Source organism: Nerophis lumbriciformis, linkage group LG03 (assembly GCF_033978685.3).
Source record: "Nerophis lumbriciformis linkage group LG03, RoL_Nlum_v2.1, whole genome shotgun sequence".
NCBI classification, from domain to species: Eukaryota; Metazoa; Chordata; class Actinopteri; order Syngnathiformes; family Syngnathidae; genus Nerophis; species Nerophis lumbriciformis.
In genome coordinates this window covers 34038921-34066842 of record NC_084550.2, presented here as the reverse complement: position 1 = coordinate 34066842, position 27922 = coordinate 34038921, and the positions used below count along the sequence as shown (strand labels likewise).

The 27922-nt window shown below is 41.7% G+C and overlaps 1 protein-coding gene across 6 annotated transcripts in view; it reads right to left on the bottom strand.

Moving 5' to 3' along the window:
- Positions 1 to 27922, bottom strand: part of rap1gapb (RAP1 GTPase activating protein b) — a 519058-nt gene that overhangs the window by 71996 nt on the left and 419140 nt on the right. For all 6 annotated transcript variants that reach the window (XM_061937643.1, XM_061937649.2, XM_061937647.1 and 3 more), the window contains 2 exons: positions 23724 to 23833; positions 10103 to 10219 (listed from right to left, as the gene is read on the bottom strand). In XM_061937643.1, coding sequence (XP_061793627.1) covers positions 10103 to 10219; positions 23724 to 23833 — 227 coding nt within the window. The remainder of the gene's footprint in view (positions 1 to 10102; positions 10220 to 23723; positions 23834 to 27922) is intronic.

Below are 27922 nucleotides of genomic sequence, written 5' to 3'. Positions count from 1 at the left end.
TATTATGTTAGATCCACTATGGACTGGACTCTCACAGTATGTTAGATCCACTATGGACTGGACTCTCACACTATTATGTTAGATCCACTATGGACTGGACTCTCACACTATTATGTTAGATCCACTATGGACTGGACTCTCACACTATTATGTTAGATCCATTATGGACTGGACTCTCACTATGGGTTGTACTTGTACTTGTATAGCGCTTTTCTACCTTCAAGGTACTCAAAGCGCTTTGACACTACTTTCACATTTACCCATTCACACACACATTCACACACTGATGGAATGTCTAACTATTATGTTAGATCCACTATGGACTGGACTCTCACTATTATGTTAGATCCACTATGGACTGGACTCTCACACTATTATGTTAGATCCACTATGGACTGGACTCTCTCACTATTATGTTAGATCCACTATGGACTGGACTCTCACACTATTATGTTAGATCCACTATGGACTGGACTCTCACTATTATGTTAGATCCACTATGGACTGGACTCTCACTATTATGTTAGATCCACTATGGACTGGACTCTCACACTATTATGTTAGATCCACTATGGACCGGACTCTCACTATTATGTTAGATCCACTATGGACTGGACTCTCACAATATTATGTTAGATCCACTATGGACTGGACCCTCACACTATTATGTTAAATCCACTATGGACTGGACTCTCACACTATTATGTTAGATCCACTATGGACTGGACTCTCACTATTATGTTAGATCCACTATGGACTGGACTCTCACACTATTATGTTAGATCCACTATGGACTGGACTCTCACACTATTATGTTAGATCCACTATGGACTGGACTCTCACTATTATGTTAGATCCACTATGGACCGGACTCTCACTATTATGTTAGATCCACTACGGACTGGACTCTCACAATATTATGTTAGATCCACTATGGACTGGACTCTCACACTATTATGTTAGATCCACTATGGACTGGACTCTCACACTATTATGTTAGATCCACTATGGACTGGACTCTCACAATATTATGTTAGATCCACTATGGACTGGACTCTCACACTATGTTAGATCCACTATGGACTGGACTCTCACACTATGTTAGATCCACTATGGACTGGACTCTCACTATTATGTTAGATCCACTATGGACTGGACTCTCACACTATTATGTAAGATCCACTATGGACAGGACTCTCACTATTATGTTAGATCCACTATGGACTAGACTCTCACACTATTATATTAGATCCACTATGGACTGGACTCTCACTATTATGTTAGATCCACTATGGACTGGACTCTCACTATTATGTTAGATCCACTATGGACTAGACTCTCACTATTATGTTAGATCCACTATGGACTGGACTCTCACACTATTATGTTAGATCCACTATGGACTGGACTCTCACTATTATGTTTGATCCACTATGGACTGGACTCTCACACTATTATGTTAGATCCACTATGGACCGGACTCTCACTATTATGTTAGATCCACTATGGACTGGACTCTCACAATATTATGTTAGATCCACTATGGACTGGACCCTCACACTATTATGTTAAATCCACTATGGACTGGACTCTCACACTATTATGTTAGATCCACTATGGACTGGACTCTCACTATTATGTTAGATCCACTATGGACTGGACTCTCACACTATTATGTTAGATCCACTATGGACTGGACTCTCACACTATTATGCTAGATCCACTATGGACTGGACTCTCACTATTATGTTAGATCCACTATGGACCGGACTCTCACTATTATGTTAGATCCACTACGGACTGGACTCTCACAATATTATGTTAGATCCACTATGGACTGGACTCTCACACTATTATGTTAGATCCACTATGGACTGGACTCTCACACTATTATGTTAGATCCACTATGGACTGGACTCTCACAATATTATGTTAGATCCACTATGGACTGGACTCTCACACTATGTTAGATCCACTATGGACTGGACTCTCACACTATGTTAGATCCACTATGGACTGGACTCTCACTATTATGTTAGATCCACTATGGACTGGACTCTCACACTATTATGTAAGATCCACTATGGACAGGACTCTCACTATTATGTTAGATCCACTATGGACTAGACTCTCACACTATTATATTAGATCCACTATGGACTGGACTCTCACTATTATGTTAGATCCACTATGGACTGGACTCTCACTATTATGTTAGATCCACTATGGACTAGACTCTCACTATTATGTTAGATCCACTATGGACTGGACTCTCACACTATTATGTTAGATCCACTATGGACTGGACTCTCACTATTATGTTAGATCCACTATGGACTGGACTCTCACACTATTATGTTGGATCCACTATGGACTGAACTCTCACACTATTATGTTAGAGCCGCTATGGACTGGACTCTCACTATTATGTTAGATCCACTATGGACTGGACTCTCACTATTATGTTAGATCCACTATGGACCGGACTCTCACTATTATGTTAGATCCACTACGGACTGGACTCTCACAATATTATGTTAGATCCACTATGGACTGGACTCTCACACTATTATGTTAGATCCACTATGGACTGGACTCTCACACTATTATGTTAGATCCACTATGGACTGGACTCTCACAATATTATGTTAGATCCACTATGGACTGGACTCTCACACTATTATGTTAGATCCACTATGGACTGGACTCTCACACTATTATGTTAGATCCACTATGGACTGGACTCTCACAATATTATGTTAGATCCACTATGGACTGGACTCTCACAGTATGTTAGATCCACTATGGACTGGACTCTCACACTATTATGTTAGATCCACTATGGACTGGACTCTCTCACTATTATGTTAGATCCACTATGGACTGGACTCTCACACTATTATGTTAGATCCACTATGGACTGGACTCTCACTATGGGTTGTACTTGTACTTGTATAGCGCTTTTCTACCTTCAAGGTACTCAAAGCGCTTTGACACTACTTTCACATTTACCCATTCACACACACATTCACACACTGATGGAATGTCTAACTATTATGTTAGATCCACTATGGACTGGACTCTCACTATTATGTTAGATCCACTATGGACTGGACTCTCACACTATTATGTTAGATCCACTATGGACTGGACTCTCTCACTATTATGTTAGATCCACTATGGACTGGACTCACACTATTATGTTAGATCCACTATGGACTGGAATCTCACTATTATGTTAGATCCACTATGGACTGGACTCTCACACTATTATGTTAGATCCACTATGGACTGGACTCTCTCACTATTATGTTAGATCCACTATGGACTGGACTCTCACACTATTATGTTAGATCCACTATGGACTGGACTCTCACTATTATGTTAGATCCACTATGGACTGGACTCTCACTATTATGTTGGATCCAGTATGGACTGGACTCTCACACTATTTTGTTAGATCCACTATGGACCGGACTCTCACTATTATGTTAGATCCACTATGGACTGGACTCTCACAATATTATGTTAGATCCACTATGGACTGGACCCTCACACTATTATGTTAAATCCACTATGGACTGGACTCTCACACTATTATGTTAGATCCACTATGGACTGGACTCTCACTATTATGTTAGATCCACTATGGACTGGACTCTCACACTATTATGTTAGATCCACTATGGACTGGACTCTCACACTATTATGTTAGATCCACTATGGACTGGACTCTCACTATTATGTTAGATCCACTATGGACCGGACTCTCACTATTATGTTAGATCCACTACGGACTGGACTCTCACAATATTATGTTAGATCCACTATGGACTGGACTCTCACACTATTATGTTAGATCCACTATGGACTGGACTCTCACACTATTATGTTAGATCCACTATGGACTGGACTCTCACAATATTATGTTAGATCCACTATGGACTGGACTCTCACACTATGTTAGATCCACTATGGACTGGACTCTCACACTATGTTAGATCCACTATGGACTGGACTCTCACTATTATGTTAGATCCACTATGGACTGGACTCTCACACTATTATGTAAGATCCACTATGGACTGGACTCTCACTATTATGTTAGATCCACTATGGACTAGACTCTCACACTATTATATTAGATCCACTATGGACTGGACTCTCACTATTATGTTAGATCCACTATGGACTGGACTCTCACTATTATGTTAGATCCACTATGGACTAGACTCTCACTATTATGTTAGATCCACTATGGACTGGACTCTCACACTATTATGTTAGATCCACTATGGACTGGACTCTCACTATTATGTTAGATCCACTATGGACTGGACTCTCACACTATTATGTTAGATCCACTATGGACTGAACTCTCACACTATTATGTTAGAGCCGCTATGGACTGGACTCTCACTATTATGTTAGATCCACTATGGACTGGACTCTCACTATTATGTTAGATCCACTATGGACCGGACTCTCACTATTATGTTAGATCCACTACGGACTGGACTCTCACAATATTATGTTAGATCCACTATGGACTGGACTCTCACACTATTATGTTAGATCCACTATGGACTGGACTCTCACACTATTATGTTAGATCCACTATGGACTGGACTCTCACAATATTATGTTAGATCCACTATGGACTGGACTCTCACACTATTATGTTAGATCCACTATGGACTGGACTCTCACACTATTATGTTAGATCCACTATGGACTGGACTCTCACAATATTATGTTAGATCCACTATGGACTGGACTCTCACAGTATGTTAGATCCACTATGAACTGGACTCTCACACTATTATGTTCGATCCACTATGGACTGGACTCTCACACTATTATGTTAGATCCACTATGGACTGGACTCTCACACTATTATGTTAGATCCACTATGGACTGGACTCTCACTATGGGTTGTACTTGTACTTGTATAGCGCTTTTCTACCTTCAAGGTATGGAATGATGGAATGTCTAACTATTATGTTAGATCCACTATGGACTGGACTCTCACTATTATGTTAGATCCACTATGGACTGGACTCTCACACTATTATGTTAGATCCACTATGGACTGGACTCGCTCACTATTATGTTAGATCCACTATGGACTGGACTCACACTATTATGTTAGATCCACTATGGACTGGAATCTCACTATTATGTTAGATCCACTATGGACTGGACTCTCACACTATTATGTTAGATCCACTATGGACTGGACTCTCTCACTATTATGTTAGATCCACTATGGACTGGACTCTCACACTATTATGTTAGATCCACTATGGACTGGACTCTCACAATATTATGTTAGATCCACTATGGACTGGACTCTCACTATTATGTTAGATCCACTATGGACTGGACTCTCACACTATTATGTTAGATCCACTATGGACCGGACTCTCACTATTATGTTAGATCCACTATGGACTGGACTCTCACAATATTATGTTAGATCCACTATGGACTGGACCCTCACACTATTATGTTAAATCCACTATGGACTGGACTCTCACACTATTATGTTAGATCCACTATGGACTGGACTCTCACTATTATGTTAGATCCACTATGGACTGGACTCTCACACTATTATGTTAGATCCACTATGGACTGGACTTTCACACTATTATGTTAGATCCACTATGGACTGGACTCTCACACTATGTTAGATCCACTATGGACTGGACTCTCACACTATTATGTTAGATCCACTATGGACTGGACTCTCACACTATTGTGTTAGATCCACTATGGACTGGACTCTCACTATTATGTTAGATCCACTATGGACTGGACTCTCACACTATTATCTTAGATCCACTATGGACTGGACTCTCACACTATTATGTTAGATCCACTATGGACTGGACTCTCACACTATTATGTTAGATCCACTATGGACTGGACTCTCACACTATTATGTTAGATCCACTATGGACTGGACTCTCACTATTATGTTAGATCCACTATGGACTGGACTCTCACTATTATGTTAGATCCACTATGGACTGGACTCTCACACTATTATGTTAGATCCACTATGGACTGGACTCTCTCACTATTATGTTAGATCCACTATGGACTGGACTCACACTATTATGTTAGATCCACTATGGACTGGAATCTCACTATTATGTTAGATCCACTATGGACTGGACTTTCATACTATTATGTTAGATCCACTATGGACTGGACTCTCACACTATTATGTTAGATCCACTATGGACTGGACTCTCACTATTATGTTAGATCCACTATGGACTGGACTCTCTCACTATTATGTTAGATCCACTATGGACTGGACTCTCACACTATTATGTTAGATCCACTATGGACTGGACTCTCTCACTATTATGTTAGATCCACTATGGACTGGACTCTCACACTATTATGTTAGATCCACTATGGACTGGACTCTCACTATTATGTTAGATCCACTATGGACTGGACTCTCACTATTATGTTAGATCCACTATGGACTGGACTTTCACAATATTACGCTAGATCCACTCCACATCCATTGCATCCGGTCTCCCCTAGAGGGGGGGGATGGGGGTCACCCACATCTGCGGTCCTCTCCAAGGTTTTTCATTGTCATTCCCATTGACATCCCACTGGGTTGTGAGTTTTTCCTTGCCCTTATGTGGGATCTGAACCAAGGATGTCGTTGTGGCTTGTGCAGCACTTTGAGACACTTGTGATTTAGGGCTATATAAATAAACATTGATTGATTGATTGATTGAAGTTGCAATTTTTTTTTTTTTCAACGCTCTGAATCCTTCGGCTTTTAAAACGGTGCTGCTAATTTATGGATGTTTTTTGCTAACAGCTATAATGTTTGGTATTCAACAAATAGTTTTCATATTACACCGACAGACACGAGTTATGGTGCCATCTTTTGGACAAGTTCGCTCACTGCAGGTGCCGAGGGTTGAGAATGTACTTCCTGTTTCATGCCTCGAACCAGAAGTTTAACCGTTTATTGCGTTTTTGCTCGAAATTCTTCTTTTATAATCAATCAGCAATCTGCACACCTGTAGCTGATGAGACGCAGGGCTTCTTAAGCCAGAGCAAATCTGTGTTCCGGGCCAGAACGTAATTACCTGTTCCGTACAGTAAGCCAACTCGTGCCAAGCTCTATGCTCACTCTCTCGCTCCTGGTGTTCTTCCCCGTCGTGCTCATTGTGTCGTCATCCAGCTTCCCGTCTTCCTTCCCCGTTGTCGAGCTGTGTGTCTCGTCTTCCCGGATCCTCTCTGGACTCTCTGCTGCCACTCTGGATCCCAACCTCATGCCCGCCTTCTGACCACGACGCCTCGCTCTAGCCCTTGACCTTCCGCCTGTCTCTAGACCAGTGTTTTTCAACCACTGTGCCGCGCCGTGAGATACATTCTGGTGTGCCGTGGGAGATTATCTAATTTCCCCTATTTGGGATAAAAATATTTTTTTGCAAAGCAGTAATTATAGTCTGCAAATGATGTGTTGTTGTTGAGTGTCGGTGCTGTCTAGAGCTCGGCAGAGTAACCGTGTAATACTCTTCCATATCAGTAGGTGGCAGCCGGTAGCTAATTGCTTTGTAGATGTCGGAAACAGCGGGAGGCAGAGTGCAGGTAAAAAGGTGTCTCATACTTAAACCAAAAATAAACAAAAGGTGAGTGCCCCTAAGAAAAGTAATTGAAGCTTAGGGAAGGCTATGCAGAACGAAACTCAATCTGAACTGGCTACTAAGTAAACAAAAACAGAATGCTGGACGACAGCAAAGACTTACTGTGGAGCAAAGACAAAGTACATTCGAACATGACATGACAATCAACAATGTCCTCACAAAGAAGGATAAAAATAACTGAAATATTCTTGATTGCTAAAACAAAGTAGATGCTGGGAATATCGCTCAAAGGAAGACATGAAACTGTTACAGGAAAATACCAAAAAAAAAAGAAAAAGCCACCAAAATAGGAGCGCAAGACAAGAACTAAAACACCACAAACAGGAAAACAGCAAAAAACTCCAAATAAGTCAGGGTGTGATGTGACAGGTGGTGACAGTACACCTATTTTGAGACAAGAGCTATAGTGATGCATGCTTGGTTATGCTTTAAAGTCATATCCAACAATTGCGACGACGACTTTTTACTGTCAACTGAGTTTTGTTTTTTAATGATTTCTGCTGGTGGTGTGCCTCCAAATTTCTTCAACGCAAAAAATGTGCCTTTTCTCAAAAGAGGTTGAAAAACACTGCTCTAGACTTCCAAGCCTGCCTTGCCCTATCTTGGACTTCCGCCTCTCACTCAACACGCACCTTCAACAACTCCCGGTAACACTCAACATATAATCACTACACATAGTCGCACACATACACATTTTGGATTAGTTCCACGCTTCATTTCATATTGAATATTATAATAAATGGAGCTAAACAACGTCCTGCATTCGGTGCCGTCTTCTTCCCCCGCTGTACCATAACTCATACTAACTAAATGGTCCTATGTGTGACGTCTGCAGGAGTGTTTTCATGCATGTAATGTTATCATTAGCATTAGCGAATATGCTAACATGTTTACAAGTGTCTGTGTTAGTATTGTAAAACGCCACCGTTGAGTTATTGAGTCTGTTTAGCTTGCGCAGCTAGCGTGTCCATGACCATGACTTCTGTTTTGTTTGATCATCCGTTTTACTGCCCTGTTACAGACACCGTTTGGAAACAATTAGGTTATGTAAATAAACATTTACATAATATTTCTGAGTAAATAACTAATTTCACAGCGTACATCCACTATATTGTCAAAAGTATTTGGCCACCTGCCTTGACTCACATATGAACTTGAAGTGCCATCCCATTCCTAACCTATAGGGTTCAATATGACCTTTTGCAGCCATTACAGCTTCAACTCTTCTGGGAAGGCTGTCCACAAGGTTGCGGAGTGTGCTTATAGGAATTTTCCACCATTCTTCCAAAAGCGCATTGGTGAGGTCACACACTGATGTTGGTGGAGAAGGCCTGGCTCTCAGTCTCCGTTCTAATTCATCCCAAAGGTGTTCTATCGGGTTCGGGTCAGGACTCTGTGCAGGCCAGTCAAGTTCATCCACACCAGACTCTGTCATCCGTGTCTTTATGGACCTTGCTTTGTGCACTGGTGCACAGTCATGTTGGAAGAGGGAGGGGCCCGCTCCAAACTGTTCCCACAAGGTTGGGGGCATGGAATTGTCCAAAATGTTTTGCTATCCTGGAGCATTCAAAGTTCCTTTCACTGGAACTAAGAGGCCAAGCCCAACTCCTGAAAAACAACCCCGCACCATAATTCCTCCTCCACCAAATTTCACACTCAGCACAATGCAGCCGAAATGTACTGTTCTCCGAGCAACCTCCAAACCCAGACTGGTCCATCAGATTGCCAGATGGAAAAGTGTGATTCATCAGTCCAGAGAAGGCGTCTCCACTGCTCTAGAGTCCAGTGGTGACGTGCTTTACACCACTGCATCCCACGCTTTGCATTGGACTTGGTGATGTATGGCTTAGATGCAGCTGCCCGGCCATGTAAACCCATTCCATGATGCTCTCTGCGTACTGTACGTGGGCTAATTGGAAGGTCACATGAAGTTTGGAGCTCTGTAGCAACTGACTGTGCAGAAAGTCTTTGCACTATGCTGACCTCTCTGTCACTTTACCTGGCCTACCACTTCCTGGCTGAGTTGCTGTTGTTCCCAAACTCTTCCATGTTCTTATAATAAAGATGACAGTTGACTTTGGAATTATAAGGAGCGAGGACATTTTCTACTGGATTTGTTGCACCGGTGGCATCCTATGACAGTTCCACGCTGGAAATCACTGAAAGCGGCCCATTCTTTCACAAATGTTTGTAGAAACAGTCTCCATGCCTAAGTGCTTGATTTGATACACCTGTGATTAGGACACCTGATTCTCATCATGTGGATGGGTGGCCAAATACTTTTGGCAATATAGTGTATCTGGAATTTATAGTCCAATGCGCTCCATAGTTGGGAAAATACGGTACGGATGCTGCAGTTCTCTTAGTTTTACACAAAAGTGCGCGACATGAATATTTCTTATTATTCCTACCTGTTCCTGACAGCAGGGAACTCAGGAGAGCCATGATTAGAAAAGTTGTCCGGCCTGTTTTCCTGCGAGAGAAGAACGCTGTCGGACGTCCTGTGGGTGCAAGGGGACACCTCACGGCTGCAGGGACAGATGGAGACAAACCAGAACAATGTGTCTTATCAGTGGATTTGTTCTACGTGGCCTAAAAGCTTGTAGAACTCACCAGAATGTTGGGCAACAAATTGGCTGAACAGAAGTCGATAAAATATGTTTTTTCCTCAATAGAGGCCGACTACTTGGCAGCCTGCCACCGTAGCACCCCCACCCCACTTGCAAGTTTGGTGGATTCTGTGTAACATGTTTATGTGCTTTTTTTACTTGGCCTCAGTCTGAACCCCCAGGGGTTAATAAAATATCTATCTATCTAAAATGTATGTATGTATGGATATATGTATATATATATATATATATATATATATATATATATATATATATATACAGCTGCATGAACAATATACGACAAATCATCTCAAACCACAACAAAACAATTGCAAATGAGCCGTCGACCCCCAGACAGAGCAACTCCAAAACCAACAAAGGATGTAACTGTCGAAAGAAACCTGATTGCCCTCTCAACGGGGGGTGCTTACAAACATCAGTTGTCTACCAATCTAAGGTAATACGCAAGGACATTAACACATCCGACACATATGTAGGATTAACCGAGGGAGAATTCAAAACCAGATGGAACAATCACAAGGCTTCTTTCAGGAACAAAAACCTGCGAAATACCACAGAACTCAGCAAACACATTTGGGACCTCAAAGACAATAATGTTGAATATTCAATAACATGGCAAATTCTTGCATCCAGCACACCTTACAATAGTGGTAATAAAAGATGCAACCTATGCTTGAAAGAGAAACTGTTTATTATTTACCGTCCAGACCTGTCATCCCTCAACAAGCGCAGCGAAATTGTAACAACATGCCGCCATAGACGGAAACACCTCCTAGGTAACACATGAGCCAATCACCACGCCCCTAGGCCAGCCACTCTGTGCCCTATATAAACCATGGTATGCGAATGCTCCCATTAAAATCTCCTGATGATTGAGGGTACCCCCCCTCATGAAACAGGCCTGTAGAGATGAAATAGTCTTGTGATTTTTTTCCCACACATACATATATATATATATATATATATATATATATATATATATATATATATATATGTATATATATATATATATATATATATATATATATATATATATATATATATATATATATATGTCTTAATAAGGTTATCCAAAAAATAGTGCTCGATACCGTAGTAGAGCGCAATATATGTATGTGTGGGAAAAAAATCACAAGACTATTTCATCTCTACAGGCCTGTTTCATGAGGGGGTTCCCTCAATCATCAGGAGATTTTAATGGGAGCATTCACATGCCATGGTTTATATAGGGCACAGAGTGGGTGGGTACAGGCTGGCGTAGGGGCGTGGTGATTGGCTCATGTGTTACCTAGGAGGTGTTTCCGTCTGTGGCGGCATGCTGTTACAATTTCGCTGCGCTTGTTGAGGGATGACAGGTCTGGACGGTAAATAATAAACAGTTTCTCTTTCAAGCATAGGTTGCATCTTTTATTACCACTATTGTAAGGTGTGCTGGATGCAATAATTTGCCATGTTATTGAATATTCAACATTATTGTCTTTGAGGTCCCAAATGTGTTTGCTGAGTTCTGTGGTATTCCGCAGGTTTTGGTTCCTGAAAGAAGCCTTGTGATTGTTCCATCTGGTTTTGAACTCTCCCTCAGTTAATCCTACATATGTGTCGGATGTGTTAATGTCCTTGCGTGTTACCTTGGATTGGTAGACAACTGATGTTTGTAAGCACCCCCCGTTGAGAGGGCAATCAGGTTTCTTTCGGCAGTTGCAGGCTTTGTTGGTTTTGGAGTCGCTCTGTCCGGGGGCCGACGGCTCATTTGCAATTGTTTTGTTGTGGTTTGAGATAATTTGTCGTATATTTGTCATGTCTGTGTGATCATGTTTTGTTTTAGTAATGTTCGGTTTAAATTTTGGACTTTTTGTGCACTTTTGTTTTGTTTTGTCACCATAGCAACCATTAGTTTCACCTGTCACGTCACGCACCTGTTCCACGTTTGGACTCATTGTGCACTCTTGTCACCATAGCAACCATTAGTTTTCACCTGTCACGTCACGCACCTGTTTCACGTTTTGAGTCACGCACCTGCTTTCACTAATCATGTCCATAGTATTTAAGTTCATTCATTTTCTGTTGTTCGTTTCTGACGACATCACCACATTTATGCTCCTGCACACTCTCCACACCCTGATGACCCTTGCTACTCTTTTTTTCATACCGGTTCCATGCCAAGTAAGTTTTTGTTTGTTAAGCCACAGTTAGTGTTTTGTTTAATTGTTCATAGTTTCTGCCAATGTGCAAGTTTTGTGTTTAAAGTCTAGTTTTATTCTCCGCCACTGTGCGCGCCTTTTGTTTATTCCTTTTTTGATAGTTTAAAATAAATCTTGTCTTCACCTTCACGCCATGTCTGGTCCAAATGCTCATTTGCAACAAACCAACAAACCACGTCAAAGTCCATGTCTTGACAGATGTCGTCAGCAAAAAAGTTTTCCCGCAGATGACATCACGCCGCCGCCTTGTCATGACGTCACCCCACCCTCTGGTGATGACGTCAGAGACCAAGATTTTTTTTAAAATTCTGTTAACTTTGTCTATCAGCCACCACCAAAGGACTTTTTTGCCAGAATCAGACACTTTCAGAACATTTTTTCACAGACCCGCTCACTGGGACAGTCCTTGCCCCCCAAGACTCAAGCCCCGCCCCCGTCACAAAATGTTTCTTTTTTTCCGCCCACACAACACCAGGTGGGGGAAAAAGAAATATTTTTTGGACAATTTAGTGGGGAGGATTCTGCCCCCCTCCCCTCCTGACCTCCCTCCACCCACCCCTAAAAACGGTTCCAGACCGCGGGGAGCGCGTCTGGTATCCGCTCCTTGAGGGGGGGGCTACGGCTGGGAACTGTACAGGTGGGGTGACTCAGCTTCGCCATGCCAAGCCGCAACCCCCAGCTAGACCACCTCCACCTGCACCAGTAGCTCCACGACGCCAAGCTCCGGTACCAGCTCCACGACGCCAAGCTCCGGTACCAGCTCCACGACGCCAAGCTCCGGTACCAGCTCCACGACGCCAAGCTCCGGTACCAGCTCAACAAGTCCAAGACCAAGACCCTCCACGCCAAGCCCAAGACCAAGACCCTCCACGCCAAGACCCTCCACGCCAAGTGCCGCCAGTCGCAGCTCCACGACGCCAAGTGCCGCCAGTCGCAGCTCCACGACGCCAAGTGCCGCCAGTCGCAGCTCCACGACGCCAAGTGCCGCCAGTCGCAGCTCCACGACGCCAAGTGCCGCCAGTCGCAGCTCCACGACGCCAAGTGCCGCCAGTCGCAGCTCCACGACGCCAAGTGCCGCCAGTCGCAGCTTCACGACGCCAAGTGCCGCCAGTCGCAGCTTCACGACGCCAAGTGCCGCCAGTCGCAGCTTCACGACGCCAAGTGCCGCCAGTCGCAGCTTCACGACGCCAAGTGCCGCCAGTCGCAGCTTCACGACGCCAAGTGCCGCCAGTCGCAGCTTCACGACGCCAAGACCCGCCATGCCAAGACCAAGACCAAGACCAAGACCAAGACCTGCCATGCCAAGACCAAGACCAAGACCCGCCATGCCAAGACCAAGACCAAGACCCGCCATGCCAAGACCAAGACCAAGACCCGCCATGCCAAGACCAAGACCAAGACCCGCCATGCCAAGACCTAGACCAAGACCCGCCATGCCAAGACCTAGACCAAGACCCGCCATGCCAAGACCAAGACCCGCCATGCCAAGACCAAGACCCGCCATGCCAAGACCAAGACCCGCCATGCCAAGACCAAGACCCGCCATGCCAAGACCAAGACCTATACCAAGACCCACGCCGAGCTTCGCCGCCTGACGCGCCACGCCGAGCTTCGCCGCCTGACGCGCCACGCCGAGCTTCGCCGCCTGACTCACCACGCCAAGCCAAGCCACGCCTGCCACGATGACGACGCGCCTGCCTCCTCGTCGGCCACGGATATGGCCGCTACCTGGTCGCCCGCCACGCCAAGTGCGCCCACCTCCCAGTCGGCCACGAATGTGGCCATTCCCTGGGCGCCCGCCTCGCCTGCTGCAGCGGCGTTCCACTCGCCGCCGCCACCTAACTCTGCCCCGGTGGATACGGGGACACGTGGCCTGGCGACCCACCGCCATGTCCCCCTCCCGCCCTCCCATGACTCTTGTTGATATTTTCTGTTTTTGGACATCTGGGATCTGTCCGTAAGGGGGGGATTCTGTCATGTCTGTGTGATCATGTTTTGTTTTAGTAATGTTCGGTTTAAATTTTGGACTTTTTGTGCACTTTTGTTTTGTTTTGTCACCATAGCAACCATTAGTTTCACCTGTCACGTCACGCACCTGTTCCACGTTTGGACTCATTGTGCACTCTTGTCACCATAGCAACCATTAGTTTTCACCTGTCACGTCACGCACCTGTTTCACGTTTTGAGTCACGCACCTGCTTTCACTAATCATGTCCATAGTATTTAAGTTCATTCATTTTCTGTTGTTCGTTTCTGACGACATCACCACATTTATGCTCCTGCACACTCTCCACACCCTGATGACCCTTGCTACTCTTTTTTTCATGCCGGTTCCATGCCAAGTAAGTTTTTGTTTGTTAAGCCACAGTTAGTGTTTTGTTTAATTGTTCATAGTTTCTGCCAATGTGCAAGTTTTGTGTTTAAAGTCTAGTTTTATTCTCCGCCACTGTGCGCACCTTTTGTTTATTCCTTTTTTGATAGTTTAAAATAAATCATGTCTTCACCTTCACGCCATGTCTGGTCCAAATGCTCATTTGCACCACGGGAGAACAAACCACGTCAAAGTCCATGTCTTGACAATATTGTTCATACAGCTGTAGCTCAATTTAATGTTGTTCTTGTTGAATACTTTTCTTAGGGTGTTGTCTTTGGGAAAGTGTTTGTCAATCAGATTGAGGAATTTGTGTCCAATGTTAGTTGAGACGTTTTTGCTGTATGGGGGGTTGTACCAGATGATGTCGTTTCGTTTTCTGTTCTTTTTTGGTTGGTTTTCTGGCGTGGGTTCATAGGTGAGGGTGAAATTGTATCCGCTTTCATCAAGGGCTTTTTGGTACGGGGGGGTTGCTTGGTCAAATTCAGCTTTGCTAGATGACAGCATCGATAGCCTTTTATTAATTCCGGTAGGTATTCTTTTCGTGGTGGTGGGTGGGTGGTTGCTGTCATGGTGCACGTATTGGAGTGTTGTGTTGGGTTTCGTGAATGGTTGGTAGCTGTTATTTCTCAGGTTGAAAGTGACGTCAAGGAAGTTGACGGTTTGCTTGTTGGCTTCAATCGTGATCCGTAGGCCGTTCTCTTTGAAAATTTGGCATATGCGCTTCTTGGTATTCTCGCTGCTCCTTGGCGAGGCGCGACACACTGCCAGTCCGTCATCACGGTAAATACCAAGGTTCAGATTGAGGCTAGCGAGCTGGGAGAGGAGGAAACTCCCAACGAGTTCACACGTTTCTGCTCCGTCAAAACTTCCCATAGTGACGTCAAATGTTGCGTTGTTCTTTTTTTGCCATGGTGTACTGTTGTGGATGAGAATGGAGTTTTTTGCGTGGATGATGATGTTTCTTTCGTTGCCTGTGATTGAGTCGTAGTCTGAGGCGAAGTCTAGTGCTTGAGTCAGTAGGTCTTGCGTGATGGAAGGGTAAAATTTACGGATTCAAATCTACCAAGAACCCACCCACAGTTGAGGAACTAAAGGATTTTGAGAACGACATGCTCAAAATGATACAATCAGTCAAATTCAAGCCAATCCGCAACCCACTCCTCACCAAGCTGAAAAATGACAAGGAGCGCATCAAGAAAGTAAACAACCTCATCATAGCTGCCGATAAAACCACAAACTTCTACAGAATGGACATACCAGAACATCACACCTTACTGGACAGAAGCATCACCAAATCATACAAAAAAGCACAACCCAACACCCTACAGAACATCCACCTGGAAAATAAAAGGATCGCGGCTGAACTGGACATTGAGGACAGGGTGGACGCCACAGCCAACAAGGAAGCCTTCATCACATTGAAGGACCACAAACCCAACTTCGCAAATAACCCAACATGCCGACTAATAAACCCAACTAAATCTGAAATAGGAAAAATCAGCAAAATAATCCTGGACAGAGTCAACACAAAAATCAAGGACAAAACACCACTCAATCAATGGAGAAATACAGCAGCAGTAATCAAATGGTTCAACAACATCCAAGACAAACAACAGCATAACTTTATCTCCTTTGATATCGAAGAATTTTACCCTTCCATCACGCAAGACCTACTGACTCAAGCACTAGACTTCGCCTCAGACTACGACTTAATCACAGGCAACGAAAGAAACATCATCATCCACGCAAAAAACTCCATTCTCATCCACAACAGTACACCATGGCAAAAAAAGAACAACGCAACATTTGACGTCACTATGGGAAGTTTTGACGGAGCAGAAACGTGTGAACTCGTTGGGAGTTTCCTCCTCTCCCAGCTCGCTAGCCTCAATCTGAACCTTGGTATTTACCGTGATGACGGACTGGCAGTGTGTCGCGCCTCGCCAAGGAGCAGCGAGAATACCAAGAAGCGCATATGCCAAATTTTCAAAGAGAACGGCCTACGGATCACGATTGAAGCCAACAAGCAAACCGTCAACTTCCTTGACGTCACTTTCAACCTGAGAAATAACAGCTACCAACCATTCACGAAACCCAACACAACACTCCAATACGTGCACCATGACAGCAACCACCCACCCACCACCACGAAAAGAATACCTACCGGAATTAATAAAAGGCTATCGATGCTGTCATCTAGCAAAGCTGAATTTGACCAAGCAACCCCCCCGTACCAAAAAGCCCTTGATGAAAGCGGATACAATTTCACCCTCACCTATGAACCCACGCCAGAAAACCAACCAAAAAAGAACAGAAAACGAAACGACATCATCTGGTACAACCCCCCATACAGCAAAAACGTCTCAACTAACATTGGACACAAATTCCTCAATCTGATTGACAAACACTTTCCCAAAGACAACACCCTAAGAAAAGTATTCAACAAGAACAACATTAAATTGAGCTACAGCTGTATGAACAATATACGACAAATTATCTGAAACCACAACAAAACAATTGCAAATGAGCCGTCGGCCCCCGGACAGAGCGACTCCAAAACCAACAAAGCCTGCAACTGCCGAAAGAAACCTGATTGCCCTCTCAACGGGGGGTGCTTACAAACATCAGTTGTCTACCAATCCAAGGTAACACGCAAGGACATTAACACATCCGACACATATGTAGGATTAACTGAGGGAGAGTTCAAAACCAGATGGAACAATCACAAGGCTTCTTTCAGGAACCAAAACCTGCGGAATACCACAGAACTCAGCAAACACATTTGGGACCTCAAAGACAATAATGTTGAATATTCAATAACATGGCAAATTCTTGCATCCAGCACACCTTACAATAGTGGTAATAAAAGATGCAACCTATGCTTGAAAGAGAAACTGTTTATTATTTACCGTCCAGACCTGTCATCCCTCAACAAGCGCAGCGAAATTGTAACAGCATGCCGCCACAGACGGAAACACCTCCTAGGTAACACATGAGCCAATCACCACGCCCCTACGCCAGCCTGTACCCACCCACTCTGTGCCCTATATAAACCATGGTATGTGAATGCTCCCATTAAAATCTCCTGATGATTGAGGGAACCCCCTCATGAAACAGGCCTGTAGAGATGAAATAGTCTTGTGATTTTTTTCCCACACATACATATATATATATATATATATATATATATATATATATATATATATATCCAGTGATTATACTATAAAGTTATTTTCCATTTAACTTCACCAGTTTTAGATTATTTTTATTCAAAATTGCTGAATTTTCACATTTGCCGTTCAAATACTGAGAAGAGACGGTGCGGTGAACAGCAGCCAGTTGTATATATATATTGTATATATATATATATGTATGTATGTCTGTATATATGTATGTATATATGTATAAATGTATGTGTATATATACTGTATATGTATATATATGTATGTATGTATATAAGTATGTATATATACTGTATATGTATATATGTATGCATATATGTATAAATGTATGTATATATACTGTATATGTATATCTATATGTATATACGTATGTATATATGTATAAATGTATGTATATATACTGTATATGCATATATATGCATGTATGTATATATGTATGTATACATGTATACATATATGTATGTATGTATATATGTATAAATGTATGTATCTATACTGTATATGTAGATATATATATATATATAAATATATATATATATATATGTATGTATGTATGTTGTATATATGTATAAATATATGTATATATGTACAAATGTATGTATACATACTGTATATGTATATAGATAGATAGATAGTACTTTATTGATTCCTTCAGGAGAGTTCCCTCAGGAAAATATATGTATGTATGTATATATGTATAAATATATGTATGTATCAGTGACGTGCGGTGAGGTTGATGGCTGGTGAGGCACTGACTTCATCACAGTCAGATTTACAAACATATGAACCCTAAAGAGTATCTTATTCACCATTTGATTGGCAGCAGTTAACGGGTTATGTTTAAAAGCTCATACCAGCATTCTTCCCTGCTTGGCACTCAGCATCAAGGCTTGGAATTGCGGGTTAAATCACCAAAAATTATTCCCGGGCGCGGCGCCGCTGCTGCCCACTGCTCCCCTCACCTCCCAGGGGGTGATCAAGGGGATGGGTCAAATGCAGAGGACAAATTTCATTACACCTATTGTGTGTGTGACAATCATTGGTACTTTAACTTAACTTTAACTTTACACATACAAACTGTAGCACACAAAAAAGCACATTTAATAAAAAAAACGTTATTATGGTCTTACCTTTACTTATAAATTAAGTCCATGCACCGCAACTAAAGCCCTCACTTAAACTTTCCACGTGCAAGATTGAATCTATTTAAAAAAGTGTAACCGAGGGTTTATAAATGTCGCCTATACTGTATGAAACTACAAAATAACAAACACGGAGGCTCCAGTTTACACGAGGACCACTTTATTTACCTTCTTTCAAAAACCTCCGCTCCACTCCAACGTGTCATCACTTCCGCTCTTAGCGCCTTCAAAATAAGAGCTCAAGGCATATACTGTATAACAGCGCATAACAGGAACTTAACATCACAAAGAGGAAAGCCCATAAAATTAGGTTACAAAAGTTATTTAATAAGAAGCCAAAAAGGGCAAAAACAATCATGTTCGTGTTGGAGGAGTTGTGAATTAGGTACACCTGCAGTCTGCAGGTGTACCTAATGTTGTGGCCCTGCAGTCATTCACAACTCCTCCAACACGAACATTATTGTTTTTGCACTTTTTGGCTTCTTATGAAATAACTTTTTTAAATAGATTCAATCTTGCACGTGGAAAGTATAATTGTGGGCTTTAGTTGATATAACAATTCTACGGCGGGGGTGCAGGAAGCGAGCCTCAGCCAGTGCGTCTTTTGCAGCCGTTTTATGATCGCTCAGCACAAGAAATACGTTACACACATACAGTTGTTGACAAAATACACTGTACATTATATACCTCAGCTAACTAAACTATGGAAATGTATAATATAATTCATATAGCAATACGGTCAATGCGCAATCCATGTTGAGGCACTGAGTGACGTGCCTCAACTGGCTGCTGTTCACCGCACCGTCTCTTCTCAGTATTTGAACGGCAAATGTGAAAATTCAGCAATTGTGAATAAAAATAATCTAAAACTGGTGAAGTTAAATGGAAAATAACTTCATAGTATAATTACTGGATATATATATATATATATATATATATATATATATATATATATATATATATATATGACGGACTGGCAGTGTGTCACGCCTCGCCAAGGAGCAGCGAGAATACCAAGAAGCGCATATGCCAAATTTTCAAAGAGAACGGCCTACGGATCACGATTGAAGCCAACAAGCAAACCGTCAACTTTCTTGACGTCACTTTCAACCTGAGAAATAACAGCTACCAACCATTCACGAAACCCAACACAACACTCCAATACGTGCACCACGACAGCAACCATCCACCCACCACCACGAAAAGAATACCTACCGGAATCAATAAAAGGCTATCGATGCTGTCATCTAGCAAAGCTGAATTTGACCAAGCAACCCCCCCGTACCAAAAAGCCCTTGATGAAAGCGGATACAATTTCGCCCTCACCTATGAACCCACGCCAGGAAACCAGCCAAAAAAGAACAGAAAACGAAACGGCATCATCTGGTACAACCCCCCATACAGCAAAAACGTCTCAACGAACATTGGACACAAATTCCTCAACCTGATTGACAAACACTTTCCCAAAGACAACAACCTAAGAAAAGTATTCAACAAGAACAACATCAAATTGAGCTACAGCTGCATGAACAATATACGACAAATCATCTCAAACCACAACAAAACAATTGCAAATGAGCCGTCGACCCCCAGTCAGAACGACTCCAAAACCAACAAAGCATGTAACTGTCGAAAGAAACCTGATTGCCCCCTCAACGGGGGATGCTTACAAACATCAGTTGTCTACCAATCTAAGGTAATACGCAAGGACATTAACACATCCGACACATATGTAGGATTAACCGAGGGTGAATTCAAAACCAGATGGAACAACCACAAGGCTTCTTTCAGGAACAAAAACCTGCGAAATACCACAGAACTCAGCAAACACATTTGGGACCTCAAAGACAATAATGTTGAATATTCAATAACATGGCAAATTCTTGCATCCAGCACACCTTACAATAGTGGTAATAAAAGATGCAACCTATGCTTGAAAGAGAAACTGTTTATTATCTACCGTCCAGACCTGTCATCCCTCAACAAGCGCAGCGAAATTGTAACAACATGCCGCCATAGACGGAAACACCTCCTAGGTAACACATGAACCAATCACCACGCCCCTAGGCCAGCCTGTACCCACCCACTCTGTGCCCTATATAAACCATGGTATACGAATGCTCCCATTAAAATCTCCTGACGATTGAGGGTACCCCCCTCATGAAACAGGCCTGGAAAGATGAAATAGTCTTGTGATTTTTTTCCCCACACATACATATATTGCGCTCTACTACGGTATCGAGCACTATTTTTTGGATAACCTTATTAAGACATATATATATATATATATATATATATATATATATATATATATATATATATATATATATATATATATATGTGGGCTTTGTACCGAGGATGTCGTTGTGGTTTGTGCAGCCCTTTGAGACACTTGTGATTTAGGGCTATATAAATAAACATTGATTGATTGATTGATTGATTGATTTCTTGTGCTGAGCGATCATAAAACGGCTGCAAAAAACGCACTGGCTGAGGCTCGCAGTAATCCCGCCTCCTGCACCCCCGCCGTAGAATGCACCCCCTGACGGGAGTGTTATATCAACTAAAGCCCACACTTAAACTTTCCCCGTGCAAGATTGAATCTATTTAAAAAAGTTATTTCATAAAAAGCCAAAAAGTGCAAAAACAATAATGTTCGTGTTGGAGGAGTTGTGAATGACTGCAGGGCCACAACATTAGGTACACCTGCAGACTGCAGGTGTACCTAATTCACAACTCCTCCAACACGAACATTATTGTTTTTGCACTTTTTGGCTTCTTATTAAATAACTTTTGTAGCCTATTTTCATGGGCTTTCCTCTTTGTGATGTTAAGTTCCTGTTATGCGCTGTTATACAGTATATGCCTTGAGCTCTTATTTTGAAGGCGCTAAGAGCGGAAGTGATGACACGTTGGAGTGGAGCGGAGGTTTTTGAAAGAAGGTAAATAAAGTGGTCCTCGTGTAAACTGGAGCCTCCGTGTTTGTTATTTTGTAGTTTCATACAGTATAGACGACATTTATAAACCCTCGGTTACACTTTTTTAAATAGATTCAATCTTGCACGTGGAAAGTTGAAGTGAGGGCTTTAGTTGCGGCGCATGGACTTCATTTATAAGTGAAGGTAAGACCATAATAACGTTTTTTTTTATTAAATGTGCTTTTTTGTGTGCTACAGTTTGTATGTGTAAAGTTAAAGTTAAGTTAAAGTACCAATGATTGTCACACACACAATAGGTGTAATGAAATTTGTCCTCTGCATTTTACCCATCCCCTTGATCACCCCCTGGGAGGTGAGGGGAGCAGTAGGCAGCAGCGGCGCCGCGCCCGGGAATCATTTTTGGTGATTTAACCCGCAATTCCAAGCCTTGATGCTGAGTGCCAAGCAGGGAAGAATGCTGGTATGAGCTTTTAAACATAACCCGTTAACTGCTGCCAATCAAATGGTGAATAAGATACTCTTTAGGGTTCATATGTTTGTAAATCTGACTGTGATGAAGTCAGTGCCTCACCAGCCATCAACCTCACCGCACGTCACTGGTATATATATTGTATATATATATATATAAAAAAAAAAATATATATATATATATATATATATATATATATATATATATATATATATATATATATATATATATATATATATATATATATATATATATGTATGTATGTTGTGGAGGGGGTCGTGGCCTGCGGGCCTGCTGCGGAACGGGGTGTGCCAGGACCGGCCTCGAACACAGCGACAGGTGAGTAGATGGCCCAGGTGGGGCCTTGTTATCTAATCACCTGTCGCCTTTATTAGCAGCAGCTGGAATGAGACACCTGGTTGTAGTTGGAGGTGCTGCTGATGAGCGGGATGCAGGAGGAAAAGACATTGTGCTGGAAAGCAGAAGCCTATTGCTATTTATAAAAATAAAAGTGTTATACCCTGAATTCCGGGCTCTCCTGGCAATGTGTGGTGGTCCGAAGAACCCACTAGAGGGCAACCTCTACAAATGTATTTATGTATGTAAAGACCTTACCCTTAACATATACTGGCGCTCTCTGTAGTACTCTCCTGTCACCTACTTGACAAGCGCTAAATAGCGTGTGCAAAATATACAATAGTGTGTACTGTTAGTGGGCCTGTTGCGTGCGATTTACTAAGACGGCGTGAACAATTCAAAAGTGGGCGTATTCTGGCTGTCGCCATGGGAACAAGCATTTCCCTCCAGTGGTGTCTGGTTATGTTGTTGAACATGCAGCACACAAACGTAACACGCACTACCTTTTCTGGGCCGTACCGAAGTGCCGTGGAGACGACAGGACCTACTTTTAGGTGCGTCGATCTTTCCAGACGCATCACCACAAAAGAAAGTGCATGTTTTTTCATAGAGAAGATATAATATTCATACTCTATGAGAAAACTAAATCAAAACTAGTTTGTCCCAGCAGCTTTAAAATGATGAAATAAGCAGCTCTTTGGAATGTCTGTGTTTCATTCTGTGATGGTGAACGCTCACCTCCTCTCCTGCACCTCCTGGATGTTCTCGATGCCAATGGCACTGCTGCGGCGAGAGCTGAAAGGACCGGACTTCTTCCTGGTGGGACTTTTCCCGGGAATGATGAGTGACTGACAGGTGGGAGGGGGAGAGGACAGTCAGCCGCACTCCACATGGACAACAACACCCACGCCCGACATGCCAGGCTAATTAAGAACATCTGATGGGGACTACGTGAATCAGGGGCGGCCGCACATTTTCCATTGACCGCCGCCGACAAAATAAAAGTCCAGGGTAGAATTTAGCAGTTTTGTACACTTTTGGGAATCCGCCAAAAGGAAGGTGGGGTCGTGTTTAAAAAAAGTGTTTAATTTATGGATTTTTCTTCGTTGACGGCTATAATGCAAATAGTTACAAAAAACAACAAGCAAATACACTGACAAGGTGTGTTATTGTTTGTGCTATGGCGCCATCTTTTGGACGGGTTTGCTCTCTGCAAATACTGCTTCTGTTTAGAGCTTTCAACCGGAAGTAGAAGTGCCTTTCCTTCTTCTAATTGCATATGGTTTCTTCATTCATCACTCCAAGCAATGTTTGTAAGTTTTACAATATAACTAGAACAATTCTTACTTACTAAGCCATGTCTGATGTCTGTAGGAGTGTTCTGTTTTGGTTGATCAGCCGTTTTACTGCCGTGTTTGGAAACAATTAAGATATGTAAATAAACATTTCTCTGTAAATAACTCATTTCAAAACATATATACCTGTGACTTAGAGTCCGGTGCGTCTTATATATGGAAAAATTAGTTTTCTTCTAAAATTTTATAGTCCGGAAAATACGGTAATCATAAATGTACTTTTACTTGACCGATTCAAAACATTCAAAGAATTGTCCATAGCGTTTCTACTTGTATGGTTTCTTCATTCATCACTCCAAGCAACGTTTGTACGTTTTACAATATAACTAAAACAATTCTTACTTACTAAGCCATGTCTGATGTCTGTAGGAGTGTTCTGTTTTGTTTGATCAGCCGTTTTACTGCCGTGTTTGGACACAATTAAGATATGTAAATAAACATTTCTGTGTAAATAACTCATTTCACAACGTATATATCTGCGACTTATAGTCCGGTGCGGCTTATATATGGACAATTTTGTTTTGTTCTAAAATTTTATAGTCCGGAAAATACGGTAATCATAAATGTACTTTTACTTGACCGATTCATACCATTTCGAAGAATTGTACATAGCGTTTCTACTTGTATGGTTTCTTCATTCATCACTACGAGCAACGTTTGTAAGTTTTACAATATAACTAAAACAATTCTTACTTACTAAGCCGTCTCATGTCTGATGTCTGTAGGAGTGTTCTGTTTTGTTTGATCAGCCGTTTTACTGCAGTGTTTGGAAACAATTAAGATATGTAAATAAACATTTACAAAATATTTATCTGTAAATAACTAATTTCACAACGTATATATCTGCGGCTTATAGTCCAGTGCGGCTTATATATGGAAACATTTTGTTTTCTTCTAAAATTGTTATATTTTGGAAAATACGGTAATCATAAATGTACTTTTACTTGACCGATTCATACCATTCAAATCATTTTCGATAGTGTTTCTACTTGTATGGTTTCTTCATTCATGGCTCCAAGCAACGTTTGTAAGTTTTACAATATAACTAAAACAATTCTTACTTACTAAGCCGTCCCATGTCTGATGTCTGTAGGAGTGTTCTGTTTTGTTTGATCAGCCGTTTTACTGCCGTGCTTGGAAACAATTAAGATATGTAAATAAACATTTACATAATATTTCTCTGTAAATAACTCATTTCACAACGTATATATCTGCGGCTTATAGTCCGGTGCGGCTTATATATGGAAAATGTTGTTTTGTTCTAAAATTTTATAGTCCGGAAAATACGGTAATCATAAATGTACTTTTACTTGACCGATTCATACCATTCAAAGAATTGTCCATAGCTTTTCTACTCGTATGGTTTCTTCATTCATCACTCCAAGCAACGTTTGTAAGTTGTACAATATAACTAAAACAATTCTTACTTACTAAACCATGTCTGATGTCTGTAGGAGTGTTCTGTTTTGTTTGATCATCCGTTTTACTGCCGTGTTTGGACACAATTAAAATATGTAAATAAACATTTCTGTGCAAATAACTCATTTCACAACGTATATATCTGCGACTTATAGTCCGGTGCGGCTTACATATGGACAATTTTGTTTTCTTCTAAAATTTTACACTCCGGAAAATACGGTAATCATAAATGTACTTTTACTTGACCGATTCATACCATTTTGAAGAATTGTCCATAGCGTTTCTACTCGTATGGTTTCTTCATTCATCACTCCAAGCAACGTTTGTAAGTTTTACAATATAACTAAAACAATTCTCACTAAACTAAGTCGTCTCATGTCTGATGTCTGTAGGAGTGTTCTGTTTTGTTTGACCAGCCGTTTTACTGCTGTGTTTAGAAACAATTAAGATATGTAAATAAATATTTCTCTGTAAATAACTCATTTCACAACGTACATTTCTGCGGCTTATAGTCCGGTGCGGCTTGTATACGGAAACATTTTGTTTTCTTCAAAAATTTTGTGGGTGTGGCTTATATACTGGTGCACTCTATAGTGCGGAAAATACGGTAATCATAAATGTACTTTCACTTGACCGATTCATTCAAAGAAGTTCAAACGACATGTCCGTGTGCCGTCATACCGCTACTATGTGTAATCTGTTGTAAACAAAGAAGTGAAAACATGTTAAAAAAATACATTGTTTGTACTGTTTTCATCGGTTTTATGTATTATTATGTATAATAATAATGCTGATGTATTCCATGAGTTTGTTGTGTTTAAGTGTTCAATTAAGATGCTACTGTTTTCCTTCTTGAACAAAACTACTTTGGGAGCTGACTTTTTTGTAAGTAAACCTACACTTTTAAACATTTAGCACTCAACTCGAGGCGAGCAAGCGTTACGTCATCACTTGTTCATTACAACGACGGTTAGCCGCTCAGTGTTTCCCACACATTCATTTATTTGTGGCGGCCCGCCACGAAAGAATTACGTCCGCCACAAATGGATTTTTCGGCTTTTGACTCGGTCGACCGCTCATAAAAGCAATGGGACTGTCTGTGAATGTTGCTTGTAGTTACACCTCAGGTGCAGTAGGTGGCGGTAGCCTACTATGCACTATGCAATAGCACTTAATTCACCTGGTGGGCCAGAAGAAGAAGAAGAAGAAGAAGAAGAAGAAGAGGGACGGATGGACGGACGGAATCAAAATACTCGCCGGCTACTTTTCATAATGATGGCGCTTCCTACGTTTCTACCTCAAACGTCCAAAAGCTGCTGAAAGCCTTGATCCAGGATGCCATGGGGAAAAAAACTTAAATGGTGCCTTTTGGCGACAGTTAGCAGCTTGGTGGCTCATAGCCGGCGAGCTAACGCTTGCTAGCGTGGTAGCATTGCTTAATTTTTACAGGTGTTATAGGTAGATAGTAGTGATGGGTCCGGCAGCACCGATGCATGCGTCGAGCTCATAGAGCGAAACCCTGTGTCGGTGCGCGTACCGCTTTTAGAAAGTCACGTGACCGATCAGAGCTGTTTTGGTCACGTGACCGATATGCGAACTGTGTCGCACTGACGCCTCCTCTGTGCCCTGTGAGCGGCTCTTTTCTACAGTCGGAGAAATAATAACTAAGAAGAGAAAGCGTCTAAAATTGAATACGTTGGAAAAACTGTTTTTTTTTAAATAAAAATGTGTAAAAATAAATAAATAATTTCCAGGTCCACAAGCATCCTCATTCACAACACGTTCTCTTAGATTTCCATGTTATGATACATGTTCACATTATTTATTGACTGTATCTAAAAAAGACAAAAAATATATTTTTATTTAAATGAAGTTATGAAATAATCCTAAATGAAATACAATGACTTGGTTTATATTATTGTATATACTAGGTCAGTGGTTCTCAACCTTTTTTCAGCAATGTACCCCCTGTGAATTTTTTTAAATTCAAGTACCCCCTAATCAGAGCAAAGCATTTTTGGTTGAAAAAAAAAAGATAAAGAAGTAAAATACAGCACTATGTCATCAGTTTCTGATTTATTAAATTGTATAACAGTGCAAAATATTGCTCATTTGTAGTGGTTTTTCTTGAACTATTTGGAAAAAAAAGATATAAAAATAACT